Genomic DNA, 24,327 nt, shown 5'->3' with positions numbered 1-24,327 from the left:
GACAGCTGTTCATAAAAGTGTATGTTTCTTAACGTTAGGTGCTTGTGAGACTGTCTGCCAACAGCAACAATTATCGTCTTAAACCTCATTAGAAAAGCTCAAATAATGTTGGATTATACAGACCATGCTGTGGGCACACACACATTCAGTTTTAAATCAAACAGGGTTAGCAGAGATAATCAGCACTTTATTATTTAGGTTGATCAAGTAAAAATTAATGCAATTTCCTCACATTAGCATTAAATTCATTTATTTTGAGGAAGATTGTCATACGCGACCAGAGTAGGGATAGGTCGCTCGATACCGACGTTTGGAAGTTGTTTGATTATGAAGCAAAATTAGTTTACAGAAACGATCCTTTTCACAGCCCAAGGCTCTTATTTTGACACATTACACAGGAATGTGAGCTACAAGTCACAGTGTCACGACGTGACGGTAGCGTTCATCATCATAAGCGTGATTGGCTAAAGGGATGACACGTGAGAGGAGATGCGTGAATATAGATGTAGGGGTCTATATTCACATTCATCATCCCAACATGAATGATTTGCCTAAAAGACGTCACGTGAGAAGAGATATCTAAACCCAGGTTGATCCATATTTTACATGTCACAAAATGATCAAATTATTGTAATTTGCATTATTGACCATACAAAAGGCAAAATGATTGTACAAATACAATAATTATCGTACATCTGGCAACACTGGCTGAAATATAAGGTTACTTTATAAGCTCCACCTCCAGGTGAACCACCTACAACATGTCACTGTACCAGAAAATGGTCATTAAGAGATTTGATCTCAGAAATTTAAAAATACAACTCCAACAATATGATGGCTCTTATATAAGTTATCGGCAGAATATCCCTTTAATTGTCATGTATATACTTTAATTATTGTGTACATGTGTATGTTATCATGTAGCATTTTGCCCCTGCTCAAGTTCCCAGACAACATCACAACCACGCTACTCCGCCCAGACATGGTGTTAACCAAAGAAGTGGTTCTAATAGAACTAACTGTCCCCTGGGAGGACCGCATCGACGAGGCCAATGAGCGAAAGAGGGCCAAGTACGCCAAGCTCATCGCTGAGTGCCGGAGTAACGGCTGGAAAGCCCGCTGCGAGCCAGTCGAGGTTGGGTGCCGTGGCTTTGCTGGCCAGTCACTTGCGCGAACCCTCAAACTCCTTGGAGCGAACGGACTGCATACTAAGAGAGCCATCAAGAACACGCTAGAGGCCGCGGAGAGAGCCTCAAGGTGGCTGTGGATCCGCAGGGGGGATCCGTGGAACAACGTGCCACTTGGGCACAAGCCGGGGACTGATCACCCCCGGCTGGGTCGCCCAGGAGAGGGTGTATGAAGATTAAAGACCCGAAACACCCTATGACCCTGGGTTCTTCACTGATGACGTGTCCAAGTATCACTGTAAGGTGTATTCAACTCCTGCCCCTACAATAACACTGTTAAAGTCTGTTTTATGTTACAAATGATTCTTTTTCTATTAGCTTTACCTGACTGTTACAGACCTGTCTACATTCTTCTCATCCTTCAGATAGTGCACTTGAGATACTGCATTAAACAATACACTCACCAAGCACTTTTATCAGGGACACCTATACACCTGCTCATTTTTGCAATTATCCAATCATGCCATCATCATATTATGTTTTACTGAGACATTTGAATAGTCCAGAGTCTGCTGTTCTTTGAGAGTGAGAATAGTGTCCTTACGGTAAATGATTTTAAACTTTTGGAGCTGTAACTATATTAAAATCAACTCTATGATATTAAACATTCAGGTCTGCACACTTACATTAGACCTCAGATATAGTGTTCTGTATAGTCATCTGTAGTGACAGTTGCAAGAAACACTACGAACTAGTTTAGTATAAAGTACAGGTGCAGTTTTATAAACAGCTTCGAAGTACAGAAAATACAATTGAAGAGACTATGGTTTAGTTCCAGACAACACAGGTTTAAGTCCAAACCCTTGATAAACACTAAAGCTAGAGCAAGAGTAGCCATTTAACATTAAGTTATTAATTTCTTGTTTTATATTCATAATTAATGACACTGTACTTAATGTTATTAATCTTGTGGAAATCTCTTGCCTCCATAAATTGGCAGATTTAAAACATTTTTTTGAGAACAAAACCAAAAGCGTCAGAAATTAATATTTAATTATCACTTTAAACACCATAAACATTTGGAACATTTCAGAGCAAATCTGGACTTTTGACGGGTATGGCAGCTGGAGACTAAGGCAGGAGTTAGTGTGAGGTACTGTGCAGCACCTGCAGCACATGATGGATTTATTACTGTCGAAGCTTCAAAAACAATCTCTCATGGCTGTAGACAATCAAATCCAGGCAAAGCGAAACACAAATGAAAGGTTTGTCAAAGAGCAGCAGCACGTTATGGATCAAGCTTCACTCCGGTCAGTCCATCCATTTCTTCTTCAACACCGAGTCACTTGGTAAAGTTAATGAGGTTAGCTTAATAAGTACAGTTACATCATAAACAACGCGTGTGGATAAAAATGTTCTATAGTTCTTGATTTAAAAAAATCTCCATTGTCCAGGCAGGTTACAGCTTTCTTCATAAACGGATGAGACAATGTGACAATTGCAGCAGTATGCCTTTAGGGTGAGCAGCAATATTTTCATCCAACCATATGGGCTGCACTGTGCCTCAGATTAGAAGGCAGATGAGCAAACACAACAAACAGTTAATACATAGAGCCTGACAATTGTAAAGCAGGAAGTGGCCCGAAATATTTGGCAAAAATAATTTTCAGTGAACTGAAACTAGAGGGAATATGTGTACAAGAAGCTTAGATAAATAGAGCCGTCGCTTTCCTGCTGTACAACTAAGACTTTAAAGCTTCAAATGGTTAAGAGGTCTTGGTTGACACCCTCCTCCATGACACAAAACGGTAACAGCAAACTTTGATTGTCTGCAATACTTGTTGATAATGAGCCATCAGACCTTGGACACAGAATTTAAGGCTGTCCCATAATGATTATCACCTTGGATAGTGTGGTTTTAGTAATGCCTGTTGAAACATTCAGTCCAGAATCAGAGCTATCAGAACTCATTATTTTAAATGCATTTAAACCTTTTGCATTACTTCATGTATTTTCTTACAGCATTTATATTTTTGCATCCTCTGGCGCGCTTGTTACGCAGAGCAGACTTCATAGCACTCTGCTCAATAGCTGATTGATTACTACAGTAAAAAAAGAAAACCTAAATCATTAACTCTTGGGGAGATTTTGACTTGAAATCCACAGGAGAATCACCTGGGGATTTCTGGAAAATTTCTGGAAAAAATTAAAAAACTACTATTACTGTAGAAACATGCATTATAGTATACAGATACAGATGCATCTTCAATAACTTCATACTGACAGATATGACGGCCATGTAACTCCATCATTCTGCCTTAAGTGCAAATCCATGTTTTATAGCATGTATACTGAAAGTCCTATCTTGTCTATTCATAAAATACTTTTTGTTTCACTAATCATTTTCAATAAATAGTTTTTTAACAATATTTAACCAATATTATTGCATTTTTGTTGGGTGCAACACCAATGAGCACAAATTAGTAAAATGGAAAAAAGTTTTTCCTTTACCTACAAGATGAAGGTTTCAAAGCTTATATTCCGACTTCATTTCAGCTTGTTTGGTAATAGCATGATACATCGATGTACACAGTTCTAATTAGGACCTTTCTGATTTTAATGCCTTTCAAATAATGTAAAGGCTGCTGCACAGTTTTTTCAACTCTCTCGCTCGATTTTAAAACACGGGAGACCACAGACATTATGACAGATTTTTACGATTTAAGATAGATTTAAGATTCTTTTGTAAAGAAAAAGCTTTATTTGGGCAGATTAGTGGCACAGACTGACCTCCAATTGGCAACGACTGATTGTGGAAAGGGGCAAATCAAGTCTAAAATCAGCCCAATTAATCTCTAATGTACAGCAGCATTTTTGTATAGTAATCATTATTATTAAATATTATTATTCAATTATACTCAAAATGTCAGCATTTTATGTGTATCAGTGAATTACTTTCATAAACAAAAACAGTATCTGCACTTATTAGGTGATGCACATTTATTACATTTTCAGTTTTTATAGGATCCATAACTATCATTTATAAAAAATATCATACGCTGGACCAAAGTGGACGGACTGATAGACCAACATCCAGGTACTGCTATAGTCTGGTGACAGCCTTAAATCTGCTATATCTGATAGGTCTGCATGTTCATGGGTATAATATGAGCACATGACCAAAAATTCAAAGTGCAGGCTTTAAAGAGCTTTCTGTCACTCTGTTTTTATTGACTAAACATTAAATTAGTGTAAATGCACTGCATGTCCATGTTTGTTTTTAAGACTTCATCACAAAGAGGAGAGTTCAACTAAGACTTTCAAAATGCTAACACATAATCTTTCCAGCCCCACAACTCAGTGCAGCATGGTCTATTACAATAGAACAAAACAACATAATGCAATAAGTTAATAAGCATTATCACTTCACATTATGCACAAATATCATGCATATGTTGCAACATTATAATTTTTACTTATCCAATATTAAAATAATGCATAGGTATAAAACTTGAATACGCAAACATTATCATACGTATTAAACAATCTGTACAAAAACTTTGCCATATATTTTTAGGATTTTTTAAAAACATTTTTTCCACATATAACAGAATAGAGATAAAGTAAAAAAATAAATATCCTATGTACAATCACATCAGCCATTCCAAAGTTATTGTCACTGCAAGAAAAAGAGCAAAAGGCGATTAGATGTCAAATGTTAGTTCAAACTAGTTCATGGTGAAGTTTGCACACAGCGTGTGAGCTGCATCAGTGACGAGCAACAAGAGAGTCAAACTCTCAAACTTACTTTATTCCAGCATCCTGGTACAGGTAAGCCATCGTCCCCCTGGAAGAATCAAAACAAGATGTTCAATGAAAAATACAGAGACTACATAGATTAACAATATTGTAATGCAAGTGTGAAGCCAATACAAACACAACCGGTGTACAATTATATAAAATTAATCAACACTATTTTTTGTGGCAGAGTGGTGAGAGTAATTTTGGCAATCGAGGTTCAGGAAGTAGTTGTGTTCTATCAGGTCATGTTTTATTACTGTAGGTCTGTGCCCAAATCAGACTTTTCAAAATGGAAACACATTTCATTGTTACTTCTTGTGATATGGTTTTATACTCAACATGATTACTTTTGAGCTGTAGCCATGATTGTGGATATGAACAATGTCATGTCCTTAGTTATATTATGAGAAACTTGGTGGCTTCTCTTTAACGCTTGTGCCAGGATGTTCGAATCTGTAGCCACTTCCTCACTGACATCTTGCAGGACATGTTCATTTTCATTGGCACTATGCTATGAGACATTTTCCTTGGTGGGAAACTTCGGTGACTCTTTCCAATCAATACGAATTCAAGCAGCACTGGAACATTGTTCAGTCTGTGTCAAGTTTGAAGAGACTGAAGCATACATTTGAAAAAAGATTGGAAGTAGCATTGTGTTACATTAACATGTTTCTATTGTAAGGAACATGAACATTAAGATTAAAGAAACCCTTTACTTCCTAAACCAGTGGATCCCCAAAGCCCTCTCTACTATACAGATATAGATATACTATATAGATTTCATTATTATGACTATAAAATAATACAACAAAACAAATGAGAACATACCTAAGACACTTAGTACCCTCTGTAGAAATCTCTTTGTCATATACTTTGGTAAGAGACATTCTTTATGACTCAGCGCACAGCAGGAGGTTGACACTGTTGTTTCAGAGCTAGCTGAAGCCTTACACTTGCTGGGGTTTCACATTTAAATGAATAATTTGATGAGGATGATGAAGAAGGACAAATTCTTACCTGTACAGATACATTTCAGATACTATAGAGACTCTATTGTCGATTCCATTTTTCCATTACCAGACTTAAGAACCATGACCAGGGTACTATATCTTTTAGTACCAAATCTAAGCACCTACCTGTCCCATCTGCTGTAATAACAAGTATATACAACTCATTTGAGATTTTCTATTCTCTTTTAGTATTACCTTTTAGTCTAGTCAAAACATATTTGGTTTCTTTGAGAACATCATTTCTTGCAGTATAATGTCCAACTGTGGTGACTGCAGTATTATGGATATATTCAGGTTCAAGCAATATTTGAATATGGTTAGGGAATATTCATGGTTGGATTTATTACAGAAAGTCCACAGGCTACTTTCTCTAACCTAAACCAAACCCCAGGCAGAATGGTCCCACTGCTTTTCTTCATCAATGGTATACTGTTGCCTTGAAGATGGTATGAATTGGTGCTCCATGCGAGAAATGATTTAAGAATCAAGGGGTTATGTATAAAAGCTGTAGTAGTATTAATACAGAAATTTCAAGGCTCTACGAATACAATTATTATTTCTGGTAATTTAATTGTGATATTAGTCACAGTCCCAGATCTGCATTTTAAATTAAAATACAGCCATTGTGATGGAAAGGTTGTGTTAAATGAGTGTGTCCTTGTATGTGGGAAATGCTTGCTCATGTTAGTTCTATGGAAGATCAGTTCAGAAGGTCAGTTGGAAATGTTCTAGCTTGTTACTAGGTCAGTTGAGTAAAAGAAGTTAAATTTGATGCACATGTTCTCTGAGAGTTAACAGTGCAATATCTGACTGCCATCATGCAGGAGTGTGGTTAGAGAAAGCTCGAGGCATGCTGGGAAAAGTGAAGGGAAAGAAAGAGCACCATACCACAGGGCAAGGGGCATCCAGCCCGTCCAGGCCTGGCAAACCTGGTTCACCTTTCTCCCCTTTAAAGCCTCGGAAACCCTGTTTGTGAAATCAACCATTTAAAAAATAAGGATGCAGCTCAGGTGCAGCAGGAGTGTTTGTCCTCCCCTGCTCGATGGAAGGAGCGATCTCCACTTCTGTCCTCTGAGCGACTGGAGACAGGTTTCCTAAACATGCAGGCAGCCTGAGCCCGACAGGAACTAGGCTCAGTGAGATGAGTTCAGCCCTTTTGATTGTTTCACACTTGTCACATATTCTTTAATATGAAAGTCACAGTAAAAGGACGGAGGATGAAATTTGAGACAAAATGTTTTTGGTACATTTTGATGCTCATCAGCAGAGGCTGCCTGATTCCTGTCTGTCTCATTCCTGCAAAAAAAGAAGCTACCCAGGCAGAGTTGTGGTCAGTGACCCCATGAAGTAATTTAGTTTTCAAATGTATTATCCAATCTCTCTTTAAAATAATGTTTTTTCATATTAATCAATTCAGCCACACATCTCCCGAGAACTGGACCAAACTCTTCCTGGGATTGATTAGAACCACTGAATACCAGAGCCAAAAGGAAGGTGACTACCGAATACAAACCTTCAGGGAAACTGAAGTGCTATGCCATTATAATATTGTATTCGAAAATAGTTCTCCTTCCCTTTGCCTCTTGGCTACACATGAAGCTACGAACATACCAACGGACAGGGGGCATCTAATCCAGGTGCTCCTTGGTCTCCCTTATCCCCTTTGGCCCCCCTGTTGCCTTTCTTGCCCCTCTCTCCCTGCAAACAGTGTATTCAAAAAAGACAAACTTTAGTCCTCCTGATTTTAAGCCACACATTAAGCAAATTTTAAATTGTTTCGCTTTCACATAAATTTAATTTAGACAATATGAAAAATAAGCTTTTATTAGCTATGTTTTAAGGAAATTATGACTTTTTTAAATAAATGTAGTGGAGAGGGAAGGTAAGTAGAGGTAGTTAGGGAAGGATAGTTTTATAAGCCAGTGTAGTTGGTAAGCAGGTTTCATTCAAAGAATTTTAAAGACTCTCTACTGCTTATTGTACAGTAAGAGCAGAAATAAGAAGGTTGTCACGTGTACTCAAACATGAAAGTGAGCAATGGGATAGAAAAGTACACTCAAACACTTGGCCAAGTTGTTTTTCTAATCTTGGCTTCATAATAACAAAGGCTTCCTAACCTAACTATGATGTTTTTGTGCCTACTTTTCAACTTTTTATTTCAACAGTTTTACTGCTTTTATGAAAAGAGCGGTATAAAAGGTTTTGTGGCTCCTGAGGGAGCTGTCAGATGTTTAATAGTGTCTTTACGACATAAATCAATTGTACAAATTTGGGGGTAAGGTTATAAAGAAGTGATCTTACCAGACCAGTGCCTCAATTCTGCTTGAGGTTTATGGCTCCAGACTTCATCAACTGCTACATAATCTCTATAAACATATTCTCTATGTGAATATTTAGAATCTGTTGGCAAGGGACAAGATTTTGGGGGCAAAGGCCTTCTGTTTCTAGTGCCCAATCGGTGTGGAGACCAAAAGAGGCGCAACACATTGATTATCAGATTTTTAATTTATCTCTATTCAAATGCAGTTAGCTAAGTCAAAATTTAATTTGGACCTAATACACCAACAAAAAGCATCACTGCTTGTGTTGGATGTGGAGAAACGTATGTCTGGTGTGGACTTGTAGGGCTGTTAACAATGCATGGGGAACAGAAGACAGAGTCTTGGCCCACATACGCTGTCAGTGCCAGAAGGACCAATATATTGGCAGTTGCCCCCAGAGGCTAATTTGTTATCAGACCACAGATGATGTGCTCCAAGATTGCTATGAATGTAACAAATCAGGATTGCTGTAGTTGCCCTGTGGGCACCAGAGTCCAAGAATGCTATAATAGTACAATGCCTCACTCTTACTGTATACAGTTTACAGGATGGGGCAGCTTTGTCATGATATTAATTGAATACCTGCTCAACAAGGTCAAAGGCTGTAAGGGTCCAGATTATCTGCTGCCTGACTGCAGTGTTCTCCCAGGACTGTCTTAGCATCACAACTGCACACCTCGAGTATCACTTTCATGTGGTTTAAGCCCTGATCACACAGTGTTTTGTGGTTTTGCAGTGAGGCCATGTGAAGCACACAACTCAACTTTTTTTGGTTGAAACCAACAATCAAAACATTATGATTCCTCTGCAACATTAAATCACTTGATCAAACTCAATGTTGTGAAGTAAACTCTATTCAAGTTATTTAAATACGTCAAAGTGGGGGGCACTTGCTCTTAGAGGCTGTTCCCAAATAACCATCAGAGAAAGCCCACCTATCAATTCATGCAATTAGACAATGGGGAAAAAAAATTCAATTTTCTAGCATCCCTCTGAGGCAAAAATATGAGGCAGTCTAAGAGTCTAGAACGTCAAAGCGCCTCAGACAAATGAGCAGGATGCTATGTGCTTAGTGCCTACAGAAAATAACTGCAAAAGGATGCCTCCCACTGCAAAAACTACACAGAACACACATTACCCCAATAAATAACATTTATTATAAATAATCCCAACAGTTCCCACAATGGACAAGCAACTTGGTAACTGTGGAGAAAAACCTCTATCAGCACCGTGATTTGTTTTAAATTAAACCGAACCTGTTTATTCCCAGTCCGCATTTGATGCAATCCATTATTTGTCGTGTTTTTGTCTTGATGATGCTCATTGTGCATTTTCAGCTAGCTAGCTTCTCCCCCATAGCAGTACAGTAGCATTCCACTGTTAATTATAGACACAAAACAAGACTTAAAGGGATAGTTCCCCAAAAAATGAAAACTCATTATCTACTCATCACTATGCTGATGGAGGAGTGGGGGAAATGTTTGAGCCCAAAAATCAGTTTTGGAGTCTGAGGGGTAAACAGTTTTGCAGCAACATCCAATACAACTGAAGTAACTGGTGACTTCTTCTTCAAACGTAAACATATAACACATATGACGCCGATTTGAGTCGAATTTGAACGTTGGGGCTTCCGGACACTTGGATGACACCACATTGTCTGTTCATTTATTACACTGTTTACCTCTGAGAATCCAAAAGTGTTTTGTGGACTCAGACACTTAGTGGAGAGTAGATTACAAGTGAGTTTAAATTTTTCAGTGAACTATCCCTTTGAGGTATATTCTGAAATAGCTTGAAGGCTTTGTTTCAAAGTGCAGTGCCTAGCTGAGTGTTACTAGTAGCAGAAGCTCAAATTCTGAGATCATGCATTCAAACAATTGTTTTTAAGTGAATTCTTACTTATTTTGAAATCTGTTGTGCTACTTGGGAAATTATGAAGCCCACTCCATGGCTTTTAGTTGTTTGCAAATTTTGACAAGGCTCTAGATAAGGCAAATTAAATATCAGCACATATTATAAAGATGATTGTTAGAAGTCGCAAGGTTCTATAGAATTTTCCCCCAAAACTGTCTTAGAGATGATTTGCTGAAATATGCAAAATCTTTGGTGTGCTAGCATCTAGCTATAGTATTGATTTTGACAGGGATGGGAGAGCACTGCTTGTCAATTTGAACTATGGATCACAGGGTCAGGGGTTGGAGGGATGACATGAAAGGTTGCAAGGAAAAGGGACTGTTAAGTGGAAGCAGGAGGAGTAAAGAGGTGTAAGAGCAGAAAGATTAACCAAGGCCAAGGATTGTGAGAGGGAGAGAGGGCAACCCGGCAATAAACAGAGCCACGGGCCACAGAGCAAGGTGGAGGGAAGGAAAAGGGGATAGGAAGACCTGTGGAAACAAAGGAAGACAGGACAAAGAGTAAAAAACAGTAACACTATCCCATAGCTTTGTCTTCAACACCTTCAACTGGACAGTCTCAATGTGTGTTTATTCGAAGTATATTCTTCTGTGCATTGAAAACATAGCTGCTTTTGATGAGAGGCCAGTTGAATGTGCTGAGAGGGCTTATGAAATGTGCATACTTAATAGATGGGAGTGGAAATATTAAGAGTCACAGGTTAATAGGAAGGAAACGGAAACATTCATTTAGAGGAAGGGTACATGGACGTTACAAACACATTCTCTGATATACTACAACCTGGAGATGAAATACAATATTTACACAGCATAACTAGCAGAGCTTTACTTGAAGAGCAAATAAATTGAATAATTTGGTAATTTGGGAAACATGTTTGTTTGCATCATTTCCAAGACGAAGAAGATGGACATCAATTTCATTTTTGTGTGATAGATACAGAGCTGCAGTCAGGATCTTGTATACTAGCTTTGCATTAAGGCTATCTGAATATGCAAACTGTTTTTCTGTCTCTGTCTAAAGAAATAAAAAGTGTATCCATCTGCCCAGCAGCTCTGACTGAAGTGCATCACCTCACAACAAGAACTTTGGGAGCCTAAATTTCCCTTGGGATCTATCCATCTGTCCATCTATCCATTTATCCATCCATTCCTTCACTGCATCCTGCTCACTGAAAGCAGCAGCCTGTTACTGCTGGAAATCAAGTATTTATTATAACGTTTTAATTTATTGACATGAGACTGATATCCACCTTTCCTCAAGTCCAATCCACATTATGATTATCAAATCGAGGAAAACAAAATGAGAGAACTAATTGAGGTTAACATAGCTTTGTCAAGCTCAAGATAAATTATCCTTAATCAAAAAAAAAATCTCTTGAGGTCTTTTGATCAAGGCAAAGAAAAGCAAAGACATCTTGATGTTAATTATTCAGAGTCATTATAGAACACAATCAAAGCATACTATCTGGCTCATCTGGTTATCTTTTCATGTGTGATATCAAAGAGATCATCCCATTTATTGATATTCAGCTCTTTAATTCATGTGCTCTACTTAAGTGCATCTTTGAAGTCATCACAAGTCTGCTCGGGTGACCTATTATGGCCCAAAAAGGCATTTGCTAGAATAATGGCTGAGGCTGAAATACAAGAGTCATAATGTGTTGAGTTAAAAAATATAAAAGTGACCTGGTCTATGTGTATTCCACAGATGAAATGTAATGTGTGCCCATTAGCTAGAATCATTTCCCTGCTCTTTCTATCTTTATCAATGTTAAAATAACATTAGAGTCAGTATCTTACCCGGTTCCCTTTGAGTCCTTGTGGTCCTACTAAACCCTGCAAAAAGAAATAACACATAACATTAGTGGCTGTGTATCTTTCCTGCTTTGGGGGAGGAAACAATGCTTATTTGCAAGATTTTAGAAAATATGCTTGGTCGCTGTCTTGGGTTATGTTTAGACTGACATAAGCATTGTGTTAAAAAATGCATTTTTTAATCACAATGGGGTTCTCTGTCTCCCTGATTCATTTCAGTGAGGCACAGAAATTAAGGCTCATGCAGTGAGAAAGTTGAAACTGGCCCAGCTTTGGCCACAGTGTAATGAGATGATGTGTCAGCAACAGCCTGCATTGGCCTGTCACATACAGAGTGTGCAAGTATATATTCCCAGTTAGTTTAAATAGCACTTAGCAGTAATGTGAATTGAGCGATACTATTGTTCTCTACTCGACCGTTAACCTTTTGGTTGTCTAGACAGAGGATTAAATGATTTTGTTTTTTTCACAGTTGTTGCACACTTGGCTGCAAGGATGAAGGTTGTTCGTGGTGGTCAATAAAATGGACATCCAACAGTATATCTTTATTTATACTGCATGACAGAAAATAAGGAAAAGTATCTGAAAGTATTTCCTATTTAACATTGAATAACAGGCTTACAGGGATGCCTTGAGGCCCAGTTGGTCCTGGTAATCCTGCGTCTCCCTTTTCACCCTGTAGTGAAAAAGAGCAAGAAAGTAGATAGTGTATATTGTTCTGAAACTGTATAATGATTTTAGACTATGGTTCTAGAAAAAGAAACACTCACTCTCTCTCCTTTTGGTCCTGCTGGCCCTGACACACCTGCTGGTCCTATTAGACCCTTTAAAAAAGAATAAGGGAAATAAATACCTGTCAGCAGATACAACCTGAATAGTGCCAGACCATTTATCATGGCTCAATCAGTAAATCAACAAGCTGTCTGGTGGTCATGAATAGAACAAATGTCAAAAGAGATAATGTCATGGACCAATTAGACCAATTTTTCAGAGAAAAGGCCCTGACACATGGAGCAAGACACCAAGCTTGTTGAACTACTGGCAATACTGTTAAAAAGGGAGGGAAAATGAATAAAATGTCAAATGCTGCATATTTTCTGTTTGAGTTGCAGTCAGGATCGGAGAGGAAGGCCTTGCATCTCAGGCATATCCAGCAAGTACAGTGCTGTATGCAGTACAGCTGTCCAAACGTACTATACGTGTCAACATGCAGCACGGGCATCCCTGCATGCTACTTTCTGGATTCTTAGCAATGGCAGCTTTACTGAAACAGGATCAGGACCGGGGGAACTGTGAAGGCAGGATTGAGGACTGAGGATATACAGGACACAGTTGTGGAGTCTAAGAGTAGACATGATGGGAAAAGCAGCACTCGACATCAATCCACTTCACTGGTCCCAGGTGGAAGTGGGACATAATGAAGCCTGAAGTATAAACCCAGAGAGGCCATGGCTGCTCATGATTTGTTTAGGCCAATATCAAGATTCAGTTTTCACACGACCACAACTTGTTTGTTTCATTAACTTGAGGTAAAAATTACAATCTATTTTGTTGAAAAGGTCTGGACGTTTTTGTTACAGGCCTTTTCTCCATAAGTGTGTATTTATTTTGTATTTTATTTAACACATTACAGAGATGAGAAATGTGTTGAGCATCTGAACTTCAAACTTGATGTTAAATATATATAAACTATTAATTAATGCTTAACTATAACTAAAAAATTGCAATCAGTGAATGGCAAATATTAATGTTGATATTATGTTCATGAATTTATTCTGCAGCTACATGTTGCACAAAATGGTCCATCAAGGTCTAGTTCTTCCTTTTTTATATTTGACCGTTTAAGCCTATTAATCGTTATGTATGTGGTCTTTTAGACCAATACTCTTCATTTTGTGTAAAACTTAAATACAAAGTATAATCCTTTTTCCATTAATACAAATTGTAAAGATCCCACAAATCTTTTTGGAGATTTTTGAACAAAACATTTTTTACAGATAAAAATAATGTTGCTTGGCCACTTCTGTAATAGCGCCACATTTCTACATGACATAATTATTGGGTGTCTCATTCATGGACTATAGAATGCACCTCTTTAGTTAATTTGAAATTTAGACTTTACCAATTTTTGAATGACTGTGTTATGGGTTGTGGTCAGTGGATGAGTTTACATAAACCGTGGCAACCTTGGCAACATAAGGGTGTGTACATGAGAAGCTAGATTCTCAGAGCCAGTGCATCCTCAGAACCCAACCCTGAACAGTTCTGTCCTGACAGAGTTACTATCGGAAAGAAAAGAGACAGGACAAGCATGGGAAGCAGGAAAGCAAGCGGACATGACAGGCAGACATGGCAGACATCAAGCAAGCTGTAGCAAGGTGGAGGGAGGGAGGGGTCGGAGGAGGAAGAGAAGGAGAAGGGTGAGGGGACAGGACTTGCGCCACTCACCACTGGACCCGGTCTGCCGTCTAACCCATGAGCCCCCTGTATAGCGTTGTACACAGTTAGAGCAGAGATGGTGGAGGGGGAAGGTGGGACGGGGTGGGTTGGGAGGTGGGGTGGGGACGGGATGGGGAGGTGGGTGAGTGAAGCTGTGACTCAAGTGACTTTCAAAAACACATTCAGATGATGACAAATGAAGGGTGATGGAAGTGGTGGAGGTAAAGTGAATGACAGTAATAGTGAGTAACTTCTTTTGCTGGACTCGGCTGGTGGTGACATCAGGTCTGCGACTGTGTTGTTAATCATAGTAAAAGTTATAGTGCTCTGTTTTCACATTTATTGTCATGACATAAGATTTTAGATGAACCGTCCACAACACAGTCATTGACAGCCCAGTGTAGTGCAATAAAGTGCAATACACACATAATAACCACCTCTTTATATTCCTGCATTATTCAGTCTCACATCGCCTGTTTTTCTACTGCTACCAGTTGAACAGGGTAAGAAGAAATCTGTCTAGGTCGCCTTTCACTATTTCCCTTTCCACTTTTTTATTGTATCTGTCAATGGGAGGTTGCATTCATTGATGAATATCTTAAGCAGGAGATTATTCACATTTGGTGCTATAGGAACAAATGACTCCCATAACTGCAAACACGAAGCGAACATATGAACCCTGTGAAAACGAGTACACTGGTGAAATCAGGGGCTGGAAGGAGAAGAATCTCCTCAAGGAGACAATGAGACAGACATAATGTTAACAATGTTAGGGCTCAACTAAAAGGCTGTGCTGGGAGGAGTATTTCCATCCTGAAAGTTGGAGTACTGCAATATAAAAAAAGCTATTTCCAGTATATGTAAAATGTCATGCACTCAAAAAAAGAGCACAATGTACTGGAACTCTCAAAAGACCTTCTATTGTTACCAAATCCTTATCTATAATTGGATGGGTTTTGTTTAACTGCAATACAATCTTGGCCACTGTATATTTCATTGATATGTGTTGAGCCCCCCCCCCCGGGTCAGCTAGTTAGTGTATATTTGAGGGTCACATAAAAGAGGAGAGTGACAGTATATAAGCAGAAGAGATAACTGTTTTTTGAACGTGAGTGTAAACCAAGAATAAAGATTAGAAACCCAAGTCAACACCATTTTGAACAGTTTGTTAGCACCCATGTTTAAAACAGCCCAAACATCATTTGAATAACATCATGTATAAGGCTGTTAGTATATGATAATAATATCAATGATCAAGATTGAATTTAACCACTTACAAAGGACAAATGTAAACCTAATTATAAATGAAAACTAAAACTTACAGGGAGTCCAAGATGGCCTCTGTCTCCCTTGTCGCCCTTCTGACCTGTTGCTCCCTTTTCTCCTCTGATGCCGATGCCTGGCTCTCCCTGAGGGTATCATTGTTACACTTTAATATTTGGAATGGCTGTGAGGCAGACAGCACAGCACAGATGAGTTTAATAAAAAAAAAAATGAAAGTAATGTCTCACCTTAGGCCCCGAAAATCCTTGGGATCCCTAGATGGAACAAAAACAGTGGGATAAGAGACACAGTCTATACTGTCTCGGGTTGTCTGGGTTACATGAAAATGTATAAATGTTATTTACAGATTATAACATATAACAATTAAATGTTGCTAAGTTATTACGCATTTATAGTGGAGCAAATCAGGATCTTTGAAGATCAGTTCAGACTGCCAAATAGAAGATGTTAAGATATGTCTTATTCTTCCAAATGACACACAGAAAACTCTTCCTTCCTCTGCACTATTAAAAATGTATAATTTCACACATGGTGTGTGACATACACACTCATAATCCACTTATATAAACTTATTACACCTTTTCTGAGTGTAATGGGGCGGTATCACTCTTCTATATATTGAGCACGTAGCATTGAGTGTCTCCACGTCATAAAATAGATTTAATCTACACTGCTGTTAACTTTAAAGCATGTATTGGTTGTTATACTTGTGTTAGCTTGTATTGTGGTTTTTGGCTGTGATGTATTTATTGGCCCATTTACATGTTGGTAAAGTTGATGGGTCCTTAGATTTGGAGATGTGTTTCTCCACACACAATAATTCAGCCCAACTTCAACCTGAACTAAGGCCCGATCAGCCACAAAAACTAAAGAAACCTTTGTGAGTGTGTCAGACTTTAATCTTTGGGGTTACAACATATTTGACTCACTGCTGGGCCAACTGGTCCTGGAGGTCCTGGGGGCCCTGGAGGACCATATATCTAAAGACGGACACACAAAACACAAGCAAAAGATTTCTGTTTAGAAAAGATTGCTCCAACACATTGTGCTCTAAGTGTCACTGACTAACCCTTACCATTTCCGACCTGGCTCCTTCTCCAGGTTCGCCTTTAGAACCCTGTCACAGAAGGTAGCAAAGACACAGAGGGACACAAAGTTGATGAAATAGTCAATCAAATGACAAACTACAAAGTAAAGAAAAATTAAGAAACACAACAATTTTTCAGCACTTGGGATGAATACAAATGTATTCGACTGTGCCTCCTCCTTTGTCAGGCCTGACACTGCATCCATAAAGATGCAGCCTGAAGGGGCACCATTGCATACCATTGCGCCAGGTAATCCAATAGGGCCAGGGGCCCCTGTAGCCCCCTTTTCACCAGTAGGGCCATCTAAACCCTACAGAACAAGGAAGGGGAGATAGGCGTCACGATAATGGCTTAGCATTTCAATTCAGGGACTGATGAGTGGTTTCTTCATGTTTAAATCAAAGCTTAAAAGAGAAATTAGAATGTTTTCTAAATGTCCAATCATAGTGTTCATCGCCACAACAATCAGTGCTAGAGAATATGATCCTTGTTTTTTCTGTATGTGAAAAATAATAATATGAATAATTCTTTTTTTTCCTTTTTACCTTTATACTATATACATTTTTATTCCGTTGGAGTCCCTTCATTTTTATCTGAATATAATTTGCTAAATGCTCCTGAATAATCATTAAATGCACGGTTTTTCAGTTGTTAACTGTTTCCAATGGCCCATCCTATATAGTCCCATCATGTATTTGCATTATGCAATTTGTATTTGGATTATTTTGTGTGGGGAGCTAATGTGTTTATGGTCGTTAGCTGCTAGTTGTAGGACTTATTCATTAGCTGGTACCTGGGGCTGGGGTAGGGTTATGTGGTACTGATAAACCACTCATTGTTAATCTAATTTCAACAATATTCTTAAATGCTTTTTGCATTCAGTCTTTGGGACCTTCACCAAAGCAAACATTACAAACGACACAAGTTCCCCCTGGGAAGTATTTCTGATTACACAGTTTACTGTTTTCCACATGTACAAAAACCCCAAAAGCATCCAACCACCAGATTTTACCCAGCACCTACCCTTCACAGCAACTAGCAAATTGATTATTTGCAAAGCAATTCCTGATGTACATTCCCGAAAAAAAAAAGAATAGAAGGGTTGATAAAACTTTTTGGTGAATCATATCGAGAGATTATATAGGGACTGCACAATCCAAGTGCATGATGGGACCATATTTATGGGAGATTTCAAGCTCATTATTTCAGAGAATTAAATTTAATTCTGGTATAAAAAAAGGTATTCCCAAATTCAGTGTTCGATCAAATTACATTTGAACAATTGAGTTGAAACTAAATGCTATCGCCCTGCGTCAAATGAAAACAAGAAAAATAGTGAGCAAGAGCAAAATGTTTGTTCCTTTGCTAACTCTCTAACATACACACATATTTGTATGTACATGTGGGCTCTGAGAGTAACACCACACTACTAATAGCATTGCTCTTTATATGGGGGCACATTTGGGATCCATGCCACAGTGAATTAAAGTTTAACTCTCCAAGCCAGTCACTCTATAATTAGATAATAAGAGGACAGATGAAAACCAAGGCCCTCCCTCTCAATAATGACAGATGTGGGACTCTGCCTTTGACCAGGGAACCCCAGGCAGTGATGTGGTGTGGTGTGTGGTTAACAGTGACTCACAGGTGATCCAGATGGACCCATGTCTCCCTTGGGTCCCGGGAAGCCCATGACACCATCCTCGCCTCTGAGACCTAGAGGACCAGCTGGGCCTGAAGGACCAGTCTCTCCAGGCTTCCCTCTGGGTCCCTGAAAATTAAAAAGGTCACGCACATTTGAAATCACATTTTTAACAGTTTTCCATCACAATATACATTCATTGTACAATTCAACTGTCTGGCTAAAATATGCAGCTTACTGATAACAAAGTATTACCTTCTCGCCGTCCAGTCCTGGTGGACCTGGAAGACCAACGTCACCCTGACGACACAACGAGGCTTGATTACAAACTAGAATCCATGGCTGACAAACAGGTACCCCTGATACACTGTATATCCAGTAATATGACATTTCGAGACATGATGTCCGGTTTGAGATGCAAAAAACACTGCACAGTGGTTTTCAATGATCTCAGGCCCCTCTGGAAAGTGTTCATGGCATCAATTATTTTATCTTTTGTTGCACGAACTGGTAAACAGTAGAAATAGGGTTGTGTTGAAGTTATCCTCCAGGCCAATACAGAGCTCCACCAGATGCTGAGGTATATAGTTGCGATAAAAAGTGCACAAGGATCCCGATGAACATGCTTTTGCTGGAGCCCTGTGTTTGCACCACCAGCTGTGTTGTAAGACTGACTTCTTATATATATAGAGAGATATATATATATAGCTATATTTATAGATATAAATATATAGATATATATATATTAATATAACCCTAACCCCCAAATACCACTAAAGTGCAATATGAGCTCAGCCAGGCCTTATAATGATACATAAGTGTTTTATCTAAAGAAAATAGAAGTCTAAAGGCCCACAACTGACATGAAAAGCCTGAGCTTTATATATGTATATATATATATATATATATATATATATATATACATATAATGACAATATAATGACAATATGTGAGAACATCAAATACCAAATGCCACTCTTAACTGACTCTACCTTGACACCTGGGATGCCAGGGGACCCTGGAGGTCCAGGTAATCCAGGGGGACCCTATTAAGAGCAAAGATCACGTCATTAAAACGATTTGAAGTACTGTGCTTGCACATGTTTTAATAAACACTAGACAGTACTTACCATCAAAGGTATGTTGCGAATATCCTGTGGGGGAATATTAAAATGTTAAAAATATTTTACTTCATTCTTTAGTTTTATTACCTCTGACAAAAAAAAACAACAGCTTAAGATGAGTGACATACATTTTCATTATTCTGAATTTCAGCCTTTCCTGGCTCTCCAGTTGGACCTGGAGGACCCTATTCGGTGAAAAACAAACAAAACAGATCATATAGAAGACAATGAAATTGTGTCTACTATCGTCAATATCTGCTATATGTTGACATTAGTGAGTTAACCATGACTTACTCTTGGTCCAGCTGGGCCTTCAGGACCTGCTTTACCCTAGAGGTTAAATGGAAGTATGAGACTTAGATTCTCCACAATTATTCTCAACTTGTGCTAGTATTTGGAAATAGTCTTCCTATGATCTCTCGGCTTACCTCGACTCCCGTATCACCCTTTTCACCCTGTAAGAAAAATGTCATGCAGTGATATATAATGCAGACACTGGTGTATGTGCAAGTATCTGTCCAGTATTCAAATAATTTACCTTGGTTCCCATTAGGCCTGGCAGCCCCGGGAAACCTGGTTCTCCTTTAATACCTTGGGCTGCAATGCTTGGCTCTCCCTTCTCACCCTGTCAGACATACAAAACAAAGTCTGAGCAAAGTCAAAACTAAAAAGAGAAATATTTATTATTAATATTAACCAGACAAGAATAATAAATAAAAGGGTTTGACTGATAAATATTGTTATGGTACTATACTGAACAGTGACACTAGAATTGGTTTCATATGATGAAACAAAACAAAAAAAGAGCAATTTGAAACCAAGCATAAAATCACTTCTAATACATAAATTGTTAAGTGGTTCACACAATGCATTGAAGCAACATGTAATCTTCACTGCTGCTTGATGTGATGAGAATCTGCATCAAACAGCAGACAGGATAAAGTATAAAGCACAAAAAATTACTTATACCTTGGAAATAGCAGTTTGATTAAATTCTTCTCAGCCCAATGTCCACTCACTAGCTTTCATTCAAGTTTCTTGAAATAATTAAGTTTGCTTAGTTGGCGTGGAGATAGCATAGTTAGTATCATGTAACCTAGGTATGTAGTCTTGCTTGTATTGTATTGTTATATTGAAGGTGATGATATCTCACATTTGTTCAAATCTCTGTTCAAAGTTGTTCTCTGGGTGTCAATATGTCAGTCTCTTGCTAGCTTCTCTATTCGTGCCACCATCTGACTCATCATCAATGACCTTTGACCTCCAGTGCGACACTGTGAGGGAGTTAAGGTCGGGAGGTCACACAGAGCTGGTGTTGCAGGATGATGTCATGATGGTGTCAAACACTATCACTGTAGTCTGTCCCTCAGTCAGGGTCCTGTCGTCAGGGAGCACCAGGAGAACTCTTAGGCTGGCTGCTCTGGAAGTCATCAGGGAGAACCACCAGGATGCTTCTTGTGGTCCCTGGTGAGTTCACAATTTCTTTCTAGTCTTAAGTCAAGGTTGGATCATCATTCCATATACTTATTGGCCTAGAGTGCCCCCCACTTCAAGTCCTCACCATGAACGATGGTGATGATTTATTGATATCTCATGGCCACCTAAGCAAATCTGTAGTAAGCTTGCATGTGAACTTGAGTTCAGATTATTCATCAAACAGCATTTCTGTGCATTCCCATAGATCACAGCTTATTCAAGAATGGATTCCAACCACCCATTCCTCCTTGATCCAGAATGAGTTAGTGCATGTCAGGGTGTTGTGAGAAATGAAGGACAAATAATATTATATGATAAGAATAGCTAGTCCAGTTCTGCACCAATCACTAATGGTGGCTGATTGTACCATCTATTGACCAAACACAGAACCAAGCAGAACTAACAGCACAGAAAGGATGAACAAAAAGTCTTTGACATTCAAAAACACAAAACAGGGATGTGATAAATATCAAATTAGTGGGATGACTGACAGAAGCACAGACAGTGGATGAACATTCCATTCCACGCCTACCCTGTAGCCCCTCTTGCCAGGGATGCCAGGGGTACCAGGGATGCCAGCCTGACCCTTTGCAGTGGAAGAAAGACATTTATGATCCTCCGATCTGACTGAGTATACAATAATGTCACACACACACTGCTCAGGTGCAACATTACCTTTAACCCAGGACTGCCTGGGAAACCTGGTTCTCCCTACAATGGAGTTGGAAATGATGCCATAAATGTCAAAAATGGTACATCAGGAAAAAAAGAAAGATTTCTCAAGAATACATGCACAAGAAAGAACTTAATTCATGTGAATCCTTGGGTTGTTTACTGAATAAGCACACCGAACACAGGACAAGGCCCTGCACCTGAGCTCCAATATTTCTTTATGAACCTAAAAAAAACAAGACTATAAAGAGTAGACTACAGATAGCATCACTATGACCAGAACAACATAATGACCACTCAAAGACTCACAAACTGCAAAGAGTTTCAAAAATAACTGCAAAATCACATGAAATAACATCAGAGACATGCATCTCTGACTTGTTCCTGTTTCAAGTACATGCAAAGTGCAAAACTGCAAAGCAACTAGAAAAAGTGTCTTTTTCTAGTTGCCTGAAGGGGGGCAGGGCTATATTGTCTTAGAATCCACATCCATGTAAAATTCTAAAGTGAATTGAAAAACTGTGACTGATTAACATCTGTCATGTGCCAGCCACCGCACAATGAACCCTCTGAAATTGGTTGTTAAAAATAGAAAGGAAAACACACTCATGTAGATCATCTGTGTTCTTGCTCCTCTTTTCAGATTAATGAGTAGATGATTTAAAGTTGATGAACAGTCGCAGCTGTGACCACACAAGCACACACATACTGTAGCTGCTTGGTAGAGGCAGTTGCTACATTCCTGCTTGTCTGATGCTTTAATATGTTTGCTCCATATTTGTAGTCAGGGCCTAACAAGATTGCCAATGTGTCACATGTAAAAAAAATCTCTGCATAGTCACATGCACTGTTACAAGAATTATTTCAACAAGCTCCTACAGTTGAACACATAAAGACTTATATAAGAGGATTAAACTATGAATACCTTACATGTATTGTACATGCCTCATTTAGGTTCTATTGAAAGCTTTGTCTAAAGTGTGTGAGGACTGTTGAGTAGAGTTGAAATGTTTTTATTCTATTCTTTTTTTTTGTGTTCCTGGGGGGATCAAGTCTTTGAGAATGTGTTGCACATCTTTTGGGCCACCAGAGAGCAGAGCAACACTGTTACCAAAGACGCTTGAAGTTGTTGTCCTGTTTTTGTCTATATCCTGGTTGTGGCTGTTTGTCGGGAGCAGAATGTAACCTAACATGATCAAGGTGTCAGTTCTTCATGTCTCGTAGTAAATCCATAAATTATAAATAGGCTTGATTATGAATTAATAATAATCAAAACAAATATTTAGTTACGACACCTTTCAAAGTAGAAAAGCTGCAAAAACAGCCCTGAGCTTTGTGATTTTTTTGTGGGATAAAAACATGGGTCAACAATTTAATGGAGAAATAGCATAATGCATAGCCTGATCAAAGATTACTCACACACTTTCTAAATTAGATTGAGAAAGCAGACCCAACACTTTACAATCCATAATGGCAATCAAGCAGTTGTGCAAAACAGAGTTTGTCTGTGTTATCATGCTTAAATGAGACATATAGCTGAATAACATCAGTATATAAATGACATTGTATATCTCTGAAATTACTAATAATGTGACCTAAGGAGAGCATACAAAAAGCAAATAGTATAGGACTCAAGATAGAACCCTGAAGTACACCACAGGGAATAACAGCAGAATCAGACTCATAGAAACCAAGCAACACAGAAAAAGTCCTACACTAGAGAGAGCACTGTGCACTTTCCCACCCAGTGTCAAAGCCTTTTGGTCAAGATTCTGACATCCACAATGTCAACAACTAAGATCCAGCCGCGCCAAATGGAACACTACTCCACATCAGAGGACATCGAGATGAGTTGCTTTGGTGGCCTCCCTCTAATGGAAACCAGATTTGATTTCACCTTCATTTTTAATCGGTTGACTGATTGCGTGATTGTAAACTGAGGTAAAATATCATCATGACTGGGGGAGAAGTACATACTGCTCACCAGCACAGTGAGGCCCTGCTGGGACATGGGAGAGCAATTCAGAGGTGTGTGATTGTACTTTTCACATTCATGTGTCAGTTGAAAGGTGGAGATGGAAACGACTGTGTGCCCAGTAGTGTACATGAGTTTGTGGTCAGATGAAAGCATAACTGGAGCTTGATTATCCCTGCTGCGCTCATGAGTGATGATGACTCGAAGCACACAGGAGGGTTCATTAGAGACGCTTCCCAACAACCAGCTGCCAAACAGGAAACAGCATCTCCCTTTGATATATGACTGCTCCGATCAGCTCGCCCTGGTAGCCTCAAATATTTGTCGTGCATTCTGCCATGTTTCCATTTTAACAGCTCTCTCTTTCTGAGGCACACAGCAGGCACAGGTCCACATGGCCCTGTGATACCGGCATGCCATTTCATGATTTATCACTATGCTAATCTCTTTACTGAGGCCATGTCACAACTGTATTTGTACCTCAAAGGAAACGTTTTGAGGGTCAGTTTGAAGCAATCGGAGCTAATTAGACAGAACAAATGTGTGTCATAAGTGCAAGAGATTTGGAATTCTCAACTTTTGTCTTTTTCATAATTTCTGTACACAGCAATGGAAAATTAAAGATTCATTCAAGAACAGC

At 38.8% G+C, this 24,327-nt stretch overlaps 1 protein-coding gene across 23 annotated transcripts in view; it reads right to left on the bottom strand.

The window, feature by feature from the left end:
- Positions 1 to 24,327, bottom strand: part of col13a1 (collagen, type XIII, alpha 1) — a 107,324-nt gene that overhangs the window by 4,369 nt on the left and 78,628 nt on the right. For 13 of the 23 annotated variants that reach the window (XM_069538389.1, XM_069538372.1, XM_069538369.1 and 10 more), the window contains 21 exons: positions 21,716 to 21,751; positions 21,573 to 21,626; positions 20,103 to 20,189; positions 19,993 to 20,019; positions 19,859 to 19,894; positions 19,693 to 19,749; positions 19,571 to 19,594; positions 19,433 to 19,486; positions 18,696 to 18,740; positions 18,444 to 18,569; positions 17,037 to 17,108; positions 16,786 to 16,827; positions 16,640 to 16,690; positions 15,938 to 15,964; positions 15,749 to 15,835; positions 14,436 to 14,471; positions 12,758 to 12,811; positions 12,610 to 12,663; positions 11,973 to 12,008; positions 7,550 to 7,636; positions 4,936 to 4,974 (listed from right to left, as the gene is read on the bottom strand). In XM_069538389.1, coding sequence (XP_069394490.1) covers positions 4,936 to 4,974; positions 7,550 to 7,636; positions 11,973 to 12,008; positions 12,610 to 12,663; positions 12,758 to 12,811; positions 14,436 to 14,471; positions 15,749 to 15,835; positions 15,938 to 15,964; positions 16,640 to 16,690; positions 16,786 to 16,827; positions 17,037 to 17,108; positions 18,444 to 18,569; positions 18,696 to 18,740; positions 19,433 to 19,486; positions 19,571 to 19,594; positions 19,693 to 19,749; positions 19,859 to 19,894; positions 19,993 to 20,019; positions 20,103 to 20,189; positions 21,573 to 21,626; positions 21,716 to 21,751 — 1,131 coding nt within the window. Of the gene's footprint in view, positions 1 to 2,163; positions 4,807 to 4,935; positions 6,905 to 7,549; positions 10,644 to 11,972; positions 12,009 to 12,609; positions 12,664 to 12,757; positions 12,812 to 14,435; positions 14,472 to 15,748; positions 15,836 to 15,937; positions 15,965 to 16,639; positions 16,691 to 16,785; positions 16,828 to 17,036; positions 17,109 to 18,443; positions 18,570 to 18,695; positions 18,741 to 19,432; positions 19,487 to 19,570; positions 19,595 to 19,692; positions 19,750 to 19,858; positions 19,895 to 19,992; positions 20,020 to 20,102; positions 20,190 to 21,572; positions 21,627 to 21,715; positions 21,752 to 24,327 lie in introns of those variants that run through there. The other 10 variants (XR_011246009.1, XM_069538373.1, XM_069538375.1 and 7 more) reach the window with 10 other exon arrangements.

Source organism: Paralichthys olivaceus, chromosome 14 (genome assembly GCF_024713975.1).
Source record: "Paralichthys olivaceus isolate ysfri-2021 chromosome 14, ASM2471397v2, whole genome shotgun sequence".
Lineage (NCBI taxonomy): Eukaryota > Metazoa > Chordata > Actinopteri > Pleuronectiformes > Paralichthyidae > Paralichthys > Paralichthys olivaceus.
Note: the sequence above shows the minus strand (reverse complement) of the source record. Positions and strands in the feature narration are given on the sequence as shown.